The sequence below is a fragment of the Cebus imitator genome, unplaced genomic scaffold, assembly GCF_001604975.1.
Source record: "Cebus imitator isolate Cc_AM_T3 unplaced genomic scaffold, Cebus_imitator-1.0 Scaffold163, whole genome shotgun sequence".
NCBI classification, from domain to species: Eukaryota; Metazoa; Chordata; class Mammalia; order Primates; family Cebidae; genus Cebus; species Cebus imitator.
Genome location: NW_016107478.1, coordinates 2,015,154 through 2,027,166, shown reverse-complemented (window position 1 = coordinate 2,027,166; position 12,013 = coordinate 2,015,154). Strand labels below are relative to the sequence as shown.

Below are 12,013 nucleotides of genomic sequence, written 5' to 3'. Positions count from 1 at the left end.
ACTTTGTAGATAGAGCCTTACATAGTCTGATGTTCTAAAAGGTGAGAAAACTGAACTCTGCAACCTTTATAACTGCTTTAATCCTGGGTACTATAAGAAATGGGTGGATAAACTGCCTTGAAATAATTTTTTATGTTTATTTTAGCAACTTACGAAGTTGAAATTGAAGAACTCCAAAAGGTATTGTTTCTCATTATCAACATTATAACTAAAAGTAAAATAAGCATGCAAGGTTGATTCTGAAGTACTATGTTTTATGAGAGAAGAAATGTCTTTGTTTTCATGTTTCCTCCTATTTCTGAGGCTTTTCTAGACTCCAGCTTCTAAGAATCTGAACTTTGAGCCTTGTTAGTATCAGAGACAAAAATCTGTGATAGATGGAGGAAATGGTCCCAATTTATCCATAGCCCTTTTCTGTGGTGGCTAGTGACAACTAGCTTTTATTAACTGTGACTTTCAGAGAGAAGAATTCTGTGGCACAATCCAGGTTTGTATATCCTGGCTTTCAGACCCCTTAAGGCATGCTTTCTGGGCTCCTGCTGGATGTGGTGCCAGGTGCCACCTGGAGGCAGCATAGCAACCTCATTACAGCCCAGGCAGAATCACTGCTGGCCTCAATCTCAGCTCCTGCCTAGGTGATCTTCAGTGTCCATTTAGCACTCACATCTGAGGTCCTTGTGAGAATGAAAATAAGATTAAATGAAGGTAAACAGCTTATTAGTAAGTGCTTGAAACAGAGCATTTCACCTCTCTGAGACTCAGATATGTCCTCTGTAAAGTAGTATATTCTTGACCAGGCATCGTGGCCCATACCAATAAGCCCAGCACTTTGGGAGACCAAGGCAGACAGATCACTTGAGCCCAGGAGTTCAAGACCAGCCTGGGCAACATGGTGAAACACTCTCTCTACAAAAAAAAAAAAAAAAAATGCAAAAATTATCCAGCCATGGTAGTGGACACCTATAGTCCCAGCTGTTTGGGAGGCTGAGGCAGGAGAACCATTTGAGCCCAGGAGGTGGAGGTTACAGTGAGCTGAGATCATACCACTGCACTTTAGCCTGGGCAGCAGACAGACTGAGGCCCTGTATAGAAAAGAAAAGGAAAAAAAAAAGAAAAGAAAAGATGTATTTTCCATGAAAACAGGAAGCATATGTCTTGTGATTACTGCATCTGCAGTAGTAGATGCTCAATAAATAAAGTGACCAATACTTGTTTCACTGAATATCTGGAAGAAGTAAGGCAAACAAAGTATTTAAGTACCTAGTACCGTGCCTGGCTCAGAAAAGACATTTACCTAGTGTTTTAATGGGATCAGTAAGGGTTCTACTCTTTTCTCAATAGATACATTTAGCCTAAATCCTTCATGTCTCTGTTTTAGTTTTCTTATGCATGCTGGTAAGCATTATTCATTTGTGGATACACTTTGTCACTAGAAAAATATGAATGATTATTATTTCTATTAATGGGAGTAGAAATAGCCTATTAAAATGCTTCAGGTACCTGACAACATCAACAAATAATAAACTGTTCTGCAAAACTGAACTCTCCAAGTAACTGAATTTTATCCCATTTTATCCCAATTTTATGTTTTAAGTAAAACATAAGATTATTTTTAATTTTTAAATCTCTTAACTCTCAGATATGTTTTGTGTTCATCTCTGTATTTTAAGCTCAGTGAGTAGAATCTGATGTCTTCCTTTCTTAATAACTTGGCATGTTCTTGAATATAAGGGACTGAGTGGACATACTTGATGCTCTTCTTTTTTTATTTTTTTAATTGCATTTTAGGTTTTGGGGTACACATGAAGAACATGCAAAATTGTTGCATAGGTACACACATGGCAGTGTGATTTGCTGCCTTCCTCCCATTCATCTATATCTGGCATTCCTCCCCATGCTATCTCTCCCCAACTCCCCACTCCTCACTGTCCTACCCCTATTTCCCCCACACAGACCCCAGTGTGTGATGCTTCCCTCCCTGTGTCCATGTGTTCTCATTGTTCAACACCCGCCTATGAGTGAGAACATGTGGTGTTTGATTTTCTGTTCTTGTGTCAGTTTGCTGAGAATGATGGTTTCCAGGTTCATCTATGCCCCTACAAAGGACACGAACCCATTGTTTTTGATGACTGCATAATATTCCATGGTGTATATGTGCCACATTTTCCCTGTCCAGTCTATCATCAATGGGCATTTGGATTGGTTCCAGGTCTTTGCTATTGTAAATAGTGCTGCAATGAATATTCGTGTGCATGTGTCCTTACAGTAGAATGATTTATAATCCTTTGGATATATACCCAATAATGGGGTTGCTGAGTCAAATGGAATTTCTATTTCTAGGTCCTTGAGGAATCACCACACTGTCTTCCACAATGGTTCAACTAATTTACCCTCCTACCAACAGTGTAGAACTGTTCCTATTTCTCCACATCCTCTCCAGCATCTATCAGATTTTTTAACAATCGCCATTCTAACTGGTGTGAGATGGTATCTCAATGTAGTTTTGATTTGCATTTCTCTAATGACCAGTGATGATGAGCATTTTTTGATATGTTTCTTGGCTTCATATATGTCTTCTTTTATTTTATTTTATTTTATTTTATTTATTTATTTATTTTTTTGAGACGGAGTTTCACTCATGTTACCCAGGCTGGAGTGCAATGGCGCTACCTCGGCTCACTGCAACCTCCGCCTCCTGGGTTCAGGCAATTCTCCTGCCTCAGCCTCCTGAGTAGCTGGGACTACAGGCACGCACCACCATGCCCAGCTAATTTTTTGTAGTTTTAGTAGAGACGGGGTTTCACCATGTTGACCAGGATGGTCTTGATCTCTTGACCTTGTGATCCACCCGCCTCGGCCTCCCAAAGTGCTGGGATTACAGGCTTGAGCCACCGCACCCAGCCTATGTCTTCTTTTATAAAGTGTCTGTTCATATCCTTCACCCACTTTTGAATGGGCTTGTTTGTTTTTTTCCTGTAAATCTGTTTTAGTTCTTTGTAAATTCTGGATATCAGCCCTTTGTCAGATGGATAGACTGCAAAAATTTTTTTCCATTCTATTGGTTTCCGATTCACTCTAATGACTGTTTCTTTTGCCGTGCAGAAGCTGTGGAGTTTGATTAGGTAACATTTGTCTATTTTGGCTTTTGTTGACAATGCTTTTGGAGTTTGGGTCATGAAGTCCTTGCCTACACCTACGTCCTGAATGGTTTTGCCTAGATTTTCTTCTAGGGTTTTTATGGTGTTAGATCTTATGTTTAAGTCTTTAATCCATCTGGAGTTAATTTTAGTGTAAGGTGTCAGGAAGGGGTCCAGTTTCTGCTTTTTGCACATGGCTAGCCAGTTTTCCCAATACCATTTATTAAACAGGGAATACTTTCCTCATTGCTTTTTTTGTCAGGTTTGTCAAAGATCGGATTGTTGTAGATATGTTGTGTTGCCCACGAGGCTTCTGTTCTGTTCCACTGGCCTATATCTCTGTTTTGGTACCAGTACCATGCTCTTTTGATTACTGTAGCCTTGTAGTACAGTTTGAAGTCAGGTGGTGTGATGCCACCCGCTTTGTTCTTTTTGCTTAGAATTAACTTGGCTATGCGGGTTCTCTTTTGGTTCCATATGAAGTTTAAGGTGGTATTTTCCAGTCCTGTGAAGAAGGTCATTGGTAGCTTGATGGGGATAGCACTGCATCTGTAAATTACTTTGGGCAGTATGGCCATTTTCACGATATTGATTCTTCCTAATCATGACCATGGAATGTTTCTCCATCTGTTTGTGTCCTCTCTTATTTCATTGAGCAGTGGTTTGTAGTTCTCCTTGAAGAGGTCCTTTACGTTCCTTGTTAGTTGTATTCCTAGGTATTTTATTCTCTTTGTAGCAATTGTGAATGGCAGTTCATTCTTGATTTGGCTCTCTTTAAGTCTGTTATTGGTGTATAGGGATGCTTTTGATTTTTGCACAGTGATTTTGTATCCTGAGACTTTGCTGAAGTTGCTTATCAGTATCAGGAGATTTTGGGCTGAGATGATGGAGTCTTCTAGATATACAATCATGTTGTCTGCAAATAGAGACAATTTGACTTCCTCCCTTCCTATTTGAATACCCTTCATTTCTTTTTCTTGCCTGATTTCTCTGGCTAGAACTTCTAATACTATATTGAATAGGAGTGGTGAGAGAGGGCATCCTTGTCTAGTGCCAGATTTCAAAGGGAATGCTTCCAGTTTTTGCCCATTCAGTATGATATTGGCTGTTGGTTTGTCGTAAATAGCTTTTATTATTTTGAGATACGTTCTGTCAATACCTAGTTTATTGGGTGTTTTTAGCATAAAGCGCTGTTGAATTTTGTCAAAGGCCTTCTCTGCATCAATTGAGATAATCATGTGGTTTTCGTCTTTGGTTCTGTTTATGTGGTGAATTACGTTTATAGACTTCTGTATGTTGAACCAGCCTTGCATCCCCGGGGTGAATCCTACTTGATCATGGTGGATAAGCTTTTTGATGTGCTGTTGCAATCGGCTTGCCAGTATTTTATTGAAGATTTTTGCATCTATGTTCATCATGGATATTGGCCTGTAGTTTTCTTTTCTTGCTGAGTCTCTGCCAGGTTTTGGTATCAGGATGATGTTGGTCTCATAAAATGATTTGGGAAGGATTCCCTCTTTCTGGGTTATTTCGAATAGTTTCAGAAGGAATGGTACCAGCTCGTCTTTGTATGTCTGATAGAATTTGGCTGTGAACCCATCTGGACCTGGGCTTTTCTTGGGTGGTAGGCTCTTAACAGCTGCCTCAACTTCAGACCTTGTTATTGGTCTATTCAGGTTTTCGACTTCTTCCTGGTTTTGGCTTGAGAGGATGCAAGTGTCCAGGAATATATCCATTTCTTCCAGGTTTACTAGTTTATGTGCATAGAGTTGTTTGTAATAATCTCTGAAGATGATTTGAATTTCTGTGGAATCTGTGGTGATATCCCATTTATCACTTTTTTATTGCATCTATTTGATTATTCTCTCTTTTCTTTTTTATTAATCTGGCTAGTGGTCTATTTTGTTGATCTTTTTGTAAAACCAGCTCCTGGATTTATTGATTTTTTGAAGGGTTGTGTCTTTATCTCCTTCAGTTCTCCTCTGATCTTAGTTATTTCTTGTCTTCTACTAGGTTTTGAGTTTTTTTTAATCTTGCTTCTCTAGCTCTTTCAATTTTGATGATGGGGTGTCAATTTTCGATCTTTCCTGGCTTCTCCTGTGGACATTTATTGCTATATATTTTCCTCTAGAGACTGCTTTAAATGTGTCCCAGAGATTTTGGTATGTTGTGTCTTTGTTCTCGTTGGTTTCGAAGAATATCTTTATTTCTGTCTTCATTTCATTGTTTATCTAGTCAACATTCAAGAGCCAGTTGTTCAGTTTCCATGAAGCTGTGCAGTTCTGAGTTAGTTTCTGAATTCTGAGTTCTAACTTGATTGCACTGTGGTCTGAGAGAGTGTTTGTTATGATTTCCGTTCTTTCACATTTGCTGAGGAGTAATTTACTTCCAATTATGTGGTCAGTTTTAGAGTAGGTGTGATGTGGTGCTGAGAAGAATGTATATTCTGTGGATTTCAGGTGGAGAGTTCTGTAAATGTCCATTAGCTTTGCTTGGTCCAGGTCTGAGTTCAAGTCCTAGATATCCTTGTTACTTTTCTGTCTTGTTGATCTAATATTGACAATGAGGTGTTAAATTCTCCCACTATTATTATGTGGAAGTCTAAGTCTCTTTTTAAGTCATTAAGAACTTGCCTTATGTATTTGGTTGCTCCTGTATTGGGTGCGTATATATTTAGGATCGTTAGCTCTTCTTGTTGCATTGATCCTTTTACCATTATGTAATATCCTTCTTTGTCTCTTTTGATCTTTGTTGGTTTAAAGTCTATTTTATCAGAGATGAGAATTGCAACTCTTGCTTCTTTTTGCTCTCCATTTGCTTGCTAAATCTTCCTCCATCCCTTTATTTTGAGGCTTTGTGTAACCTTGCATGTGAGATGGGTTTCCTGGATACAGCACACTGATGGGTTTTGGCTTTTTATCCCATTTGCCAGTCTGTGTCTTTTGTTTGGGGCATTTAGCCCATTTACATTTAGGGTTAATATGGTTATGTGTGAATTTGATCCTGCCATTTTGATGCTGGCTGGCTGTTTTGCCTGTTAGTTGATGCAGTTTCTTCATTGTGTTGATGCTCTTTACCATTTGGTATGTTATTGGAGTGGTTTTTCCTTTCTATATTTAGTGCCTCTTTCAGGAGCTCTTGTAAAGCAGGCCTGGTGGTGATGAAATCTCTGAGTACTTGCTTGGTCATAAAGGATTTTATTTTTCCTTCACTTATGAAGCTTAGTTTGGCTGGATATGAAATTCTGGGTTGAAAGTTCTTTTCTTTAAGGATGTTGAATATTGGCCCCCACTCTCTTCTGGCTTGTAGGGTTTCTGCTGAGAGATCGGCTGTGAGTCTGATAGGCTTCCCTTCGTGGGTAACCCAACCTTTCTCTCTGGCTGCCCTTAGCATTTTCTCCTTCATTTCAACCCTGGTGAGTCTGACGATTATGTGCCTTGGGGCTGCTCTTCTTGAGGAATATCTTTGTGGCGTTCTCTGTATTTTCTGGACTTGAATATTGGCCTGCCTTGCTAGGTTGGTGAAGTTCTCCTGGATAATATCCTGAAGAGTGTTTTCCAGCTTGGATTCATTCTCTCCGTCACATTCAGGTACACCTATCAAATGTAGATTAGGTCTTTTTGCATAGTCCCATATTTCTTGGAGACTTTGTTCATTCCTTTTTACCCTTTTTTCTTTAATCTTGCCTTCTCATTTTATTTCATTGAGTTGATCTTCAACCTCTGATATCTTTTGTTCTGCTTGGTCAATTTGGCTGTTGGAACTTGTGTATGCTTCGCAAAGTTCTCGTGTTGTGTTTTTCAGCTCCATCAATTCACTTATATTCCTCTCTAAGTTGTCTATTCTCGTTAGCATTTCTTCAAATCTTTTTTCAAAGTTCTTAGTTTCTTTGTATTGGGTTAGAATATGTTCTTTTAGCTCAGAGAAGTTTCTTATTACCCACCTTCTGAAGCCTGATTCTGTCAATTCATCAGACTCATTCTCCATCCAGCCTTGTTCCCTTGCTGGTGAGGAGTTGTGATCCCTTGGAGAAGGAGAGGCATTCTGGTTTTGGGTGTTTTCATCCTTTTTGCACTGGTTTCTTCCCACCTTTGTGGATTTATCCACCTGTCATCTTTGTAGTTGTTGACTTTCAGATTGGGTCTCTGAGTGGACGTCCAGTTTGTTGATGATGAAGCTATTTCTTTCTGTTCCTTAGTTTTCCTTCTAACAGTCTGGTCCCTCTGCTATAGGACTGCTGAGGTCCACTCCAGGCCCTGCTTGCCTGGGGATCACCTGCAGCAGCTGCAGAACAGTAAGGGTTGCTGCCAGTTGCTTCTTCTGCTATCTTTGTCCCTGAAGGATACCTGCCAAATATCAGTCTGAGCTCTCCTTTATGAGGTGACTCTTTGTATATATGGGGGTCAGGGAACTGCTTGAGGAGACAGTCTGTCCTTTATAGGAGCTCAAGTGCTGAGCGGTGAGCTCCGTTGTTCATTCAGAGCTGCTGGGCGGGTACGTTTAAGTCTGCTGCAGCAGAATTCATAAATCCTTTTTTTCCCCAGGTGTTCTGTCCTGGTGAGTTAGAGCTTTATTTATGAGTTTCCATTGTACTGCTGCCTTTTTTTTCAGGGCTGCCCTGCCCAGTGAGGAGCAGACTAGTCACTGTCTGCCTGCAGAGGCTTTGCTGAGCTGCTGTGGGCTCTGCCCAGATGCCATGTGAACTTCCCTGCAGTCCTGTTTATACAGGTGTAGTTAGAACTGCCTTGGGAATGGTGGCCCAGCTCTGTAATGGCTGACTCTGTCTGTAATGGCAGGTTGCCTCGGCAACAGTGGGCTGCCTCAACAATGGCGGACTACCTACGTAGTGGTTGAGTGCAGTGGTAATGGCCGACGCCCCTCCCCCACAGAGCTGGACCTTCCTGGGTTCAGCTGTGCTTGCTGTGAAACTCTCAATCCAGAGCGTTTCCAATTGCTGCTTTTTTGTGGGGGTGGGTCCAGCTGAACCTGATCAGCTGGATCCCTGCCTCAGAGCCTTTTTTTTAGTTGAACGGATGACTCTTTGTCTCCGAGGTGTTCCAGTCACCTGTTGAAAAGGCACCGGGATCTGTGTGATTTCCTTGTGGCGACCCAATGCTCCGGCTGAAACAGCAGCACTGAGATTCATGGTACTTTTTTGCCTGGAAATCTCCTGGCCTGGCTCCCTGTTTCCATCCCCTTTTTAATCAGATGAAAGGGTGACTCTGCCTTCCCAGAGCTCCAATTGCCAGCTAAAACGGCGCCCGGACCCATGTATTTTGTACAGAGAACCACTGTGCTGGCCAAACCAGCTATGCTGGCGATCCGTGGGGCTCCGCCACCTGGGAATCTTCTCGTCTGTGGGCAATAAAAATCTGTCTGGAAATGCAGCATCCACTCACCCTCTGAGCTTTCACTGGGAGCTGCAATCCTGAGCTGCTCCTAATAGGCCATCTTCGATGCTCTTCTTATGAGATGCTCTTGAGCCTTTGCAGATCACAAGTCAGTTTTCTGTATTCTTTTCTCCTTTTTTTTTTTTCCTACTGTCAGTATCTTTGTGTCTAGCAATGAGTTTTTCATGTGGTCAAGCACGTACCAAATCCCTCTGATGTGACAGCACTTGTTCATAGAGTAGCACTTAATCCTCGTAGTTACCCTGTGAGCTGGTATCACTGCTCCCATATTACAGATGACAACATTAAGGCTCAGAGAGGTTTGGTAACCTGTAAATCATGTAATAAAGATATAAAACAAGGTCTGTTTGACTTGTCATTTGACCAGTGCTGCATCTAATTTGCTAGAATTATGTGTAATATGAGAACCAGTAGTCCCTGAATAAATGGTCTGCAGGGCTGCCCTCAAAGGAGAGTCTAATGAGCAACAGCCTGTATTTCGTGATGGCACTTCAAAAGCTTAGATATTTTCTGTTCTCTTCAGGATTCTTAGACAGATTTCAAATAACGAATGGCAACAGATATATGATCACCGAATAAATGAGGGGCTACATTGTGATCATTGGGACATAATTTTAATGGAGCCAAATATAGATCATGCAAGATTTGAGCAGTGATCACAGAGCACATGATTAGTGAATAAGGGAGACAGTCCAGCATTACTTGTGCACTTTTGAATACCAATTTGCCCACTGAAATATTGCTTAAATACCACAAATTCATATTTTCTCATAGGATTTAGAAATTCTTTATGCTACAGGTGCATTCCTGGAAAGGTGTGCATACAGCAATTACTTTTTCTGAGTCACAACATACATTCCTTTGGGCATGCCTTATAACTTCAGAAATGCTTGTTTTCATTTCTGATTGATCTTCAGCCCCACCGCAACGGTTCCCGGAACTTTCTGTGGTCAGTGTCTGCCTTTGCTCTATATTGAGTCTTCATCCCCTTCACCTTTTGGTTTAGTCTCTAATGATCTGTAACCAAATAACAGAGCCTAATTTAGGTCAATTTATGAAAATAACCATTTTCCTCTTTACTTTCAGCCTTGGAACAATTTCCCCTATCAAGAACCTAGGTGAGTTTTATCTTCAAAAAGAAAAGCATCTGTCCAACCACTGACCTTCTGATGACCGAACTAGTTTTCTTCTACGGGCCAGTTATGTTTCCAAACTGAACTAGCCTGGTTCAGTTTTCCTGGCACCTAGTAGGGAGGAAGTGATCCGTGATCCTGCCTTGTCTCCACCTCTGATCTTGTTCTAGCCCATGCTGCACTCAGCAGACATTTACTGAGTACCCAACGTGTGCCAGATATGTGCTAACCACTCGGTCTCTAGTGGTGATGGAGACCTCACTACTGCTTTCTGGAGCTCGAATTAGTAGGAGAGTCACATAATCAAACAGGCAAATAACAATAACATGAATTCCCAAGGACTGACAATTCCCAAAATGCACCCTACTCTTTAAAGTCTCTTTGTCTTTGCTCTTTTAAGTCATTCATTCACCCCAGTTTAATGTCTGGCAAGCTTTTACTAATCCATCAACCTCCACTCATGTAAGAACCCTTCCTTCATTCCACTCCCTCAGAAGTAACCAGTCTCTTGCCTGTGGTGCCACTGTAAGGTACACATATGTTTGCATAAATGGCGTTGTATGTAGTTTGCTAACATGCCAATTTACCCCTTCTTGTCTGGGAGCTCCTTGTATGTAGGGCCAATGTTTTATTTTTCTTGGTGTTTCTGGTACCTCTCACACTTCCTGGGTCCAGAGCAGTGTCCTGGCACATAGCAGTGCTCTTACCTGCCTCTTCAGAGTCTGTTTCTAGTCCTCCTCCCTGGAGTTATTCTAATACATTAGAAAAAGCATGGTTGGTAAGCTCTGGAGAAGCAAATATCAAAATTTCCTGGCTGAGTCTAAAAACATAAGTGCTGAATCATGGAGAAAATCTGCTTTAGCTGGGTGGGCTACCTTACTCTCTCTCCCTGAGTTCCTGCTTGTCCCTAAATTTATGACTCTCATAAATATCTTGTAGCACTAGCACAGTGCTGGGCACATGGTAGGCATAGGTCACATGATTAATTATTTAGTTCAACAGTTTTTGAGCTTTTACTCTTCAGACACTGCTAGAGTCTGAGGTATAAAAATAAATAGGACATATTTTCTACCCTTGATCCAAGATGCGAGGGGAAGCTAGAGAAGTTGGGGGCGAGGGGTACCTGGAGGGTAAAATGACCAAATAAATAGGAAATCACAACAAAATACGATCACTGCTATGGAAGTTTCACAACACAGGAGTGAGGCACGAAAACCAACTATTCCTACCATGGATTACACAGCAGTGATTTTTAGTAGTTGACAAGGCAATGTGGAGAAATTGGAGATAGTCATGGACAGATGTATTGTAAGACATCGTAGAAGAACTGTTAGAAGAGTAGAGAAGGTATGACTGCTTGAGAGAATCAGGGACGCATTCTCAGAGGTAAGATGATTTAGACACATCATGAAGGGCATTGCATTTGCCAGCAACACAAGATGTGGAAGGCACATCTAAAAATAATAATAACAAAAAGAAAGAGTTGCCCAAATAGAGTGGTGAGTTTGAGGAATTATGAGAGTCTAGATTCAAGCAAAAGTGGAGTTAAAAATCAGCAGGAGATGAATTTGGAAAGAAAGGCAGGGGCCAGATCACAATGAAACCTAAGTTTTATCCTATAAGCAGTGGGGAGTTACAAGATTTTAAGTAGTAATTGACACTCTGCAGTAACTGGAACAGACAGAAACTCAGGGAAGCTATGTATATAATCAATCTGATCCTAGTCCCTTCATCTAAGAAAAATGATTCATATTTGTTTAAATCTATTTTTCCATTCATTTTATTTAGGATTGAGCAGTACACTATGATTTAAACACTCTAAGCTTTATTTTTTTCCCCTGGTATCTCTTCACTTTTCAGTGCTAAACATGAAGATAAAAAAATGAAGGAAAAAGAGCCATGTGAATTGGAACCTAAAAACACAGAAAAGGAACCACAATCAAACCATGTTTTCAAGGTACTTTGATCAGGAGCATATGAGAGGGCAGGAGAGATACATGACTAAGGATATTAGCATGAAAAATCATAAGCTCTGCTCTTTTTCAATGCTGGCTGTGTGGCATAAGCCAGATACGGGGTTAAACTACTAACAAAGGGTCACTTCCTTCTTTTATGGAGTGAGTTTGGGTTTCAGAAATTGCTCAATGTTATTTAGCATACATTAGGCGAATGAGGGGACTGCCTTCATTACAGGACTACACTGAAGGATGATGGTCACTGTATTTGTACAAAATATTGACTTCATTACTTTCTTGTCACTTCCCCCATTTATACATTTAATTCTTGGTAATATGACTTAAAAGAATGCCTGTCCTCCTATTCTTCTGACAGT

The 12,013-nt window shown here is 40.7% G+C and overlaps 1 protein-coding gene across 2 annotated transcripts in view; it reads left to right on the top strand.

Moving 5' to 3' along the window:
- FYB2 (FYN binding protein 2) overlaps window positions 1-12,013 on the top strand; it is a 113,989-nt gene that overhangs the window by 63,721 nt on the left and 38,255 nt on the right. For both annotated transcript variants that reach the window (XM_017543991.2, XM_017543990.2), the window contains exons 6-8: window positions 146-180; window positions 9,635-9,666; window positions 11,542-11,638. In XM_017543991.2, coding sequence (XP_017399480.1) covers window positions 146-180; window positions 9,635-9,666; window positions 11,542-11,638 — 164 coding nt within the window. The remainder of the gene's footprint in view (window positions 1-145; window positions 181-9,634; window positions 9,667-11,541; window positions 11,639-12,013) is intronic.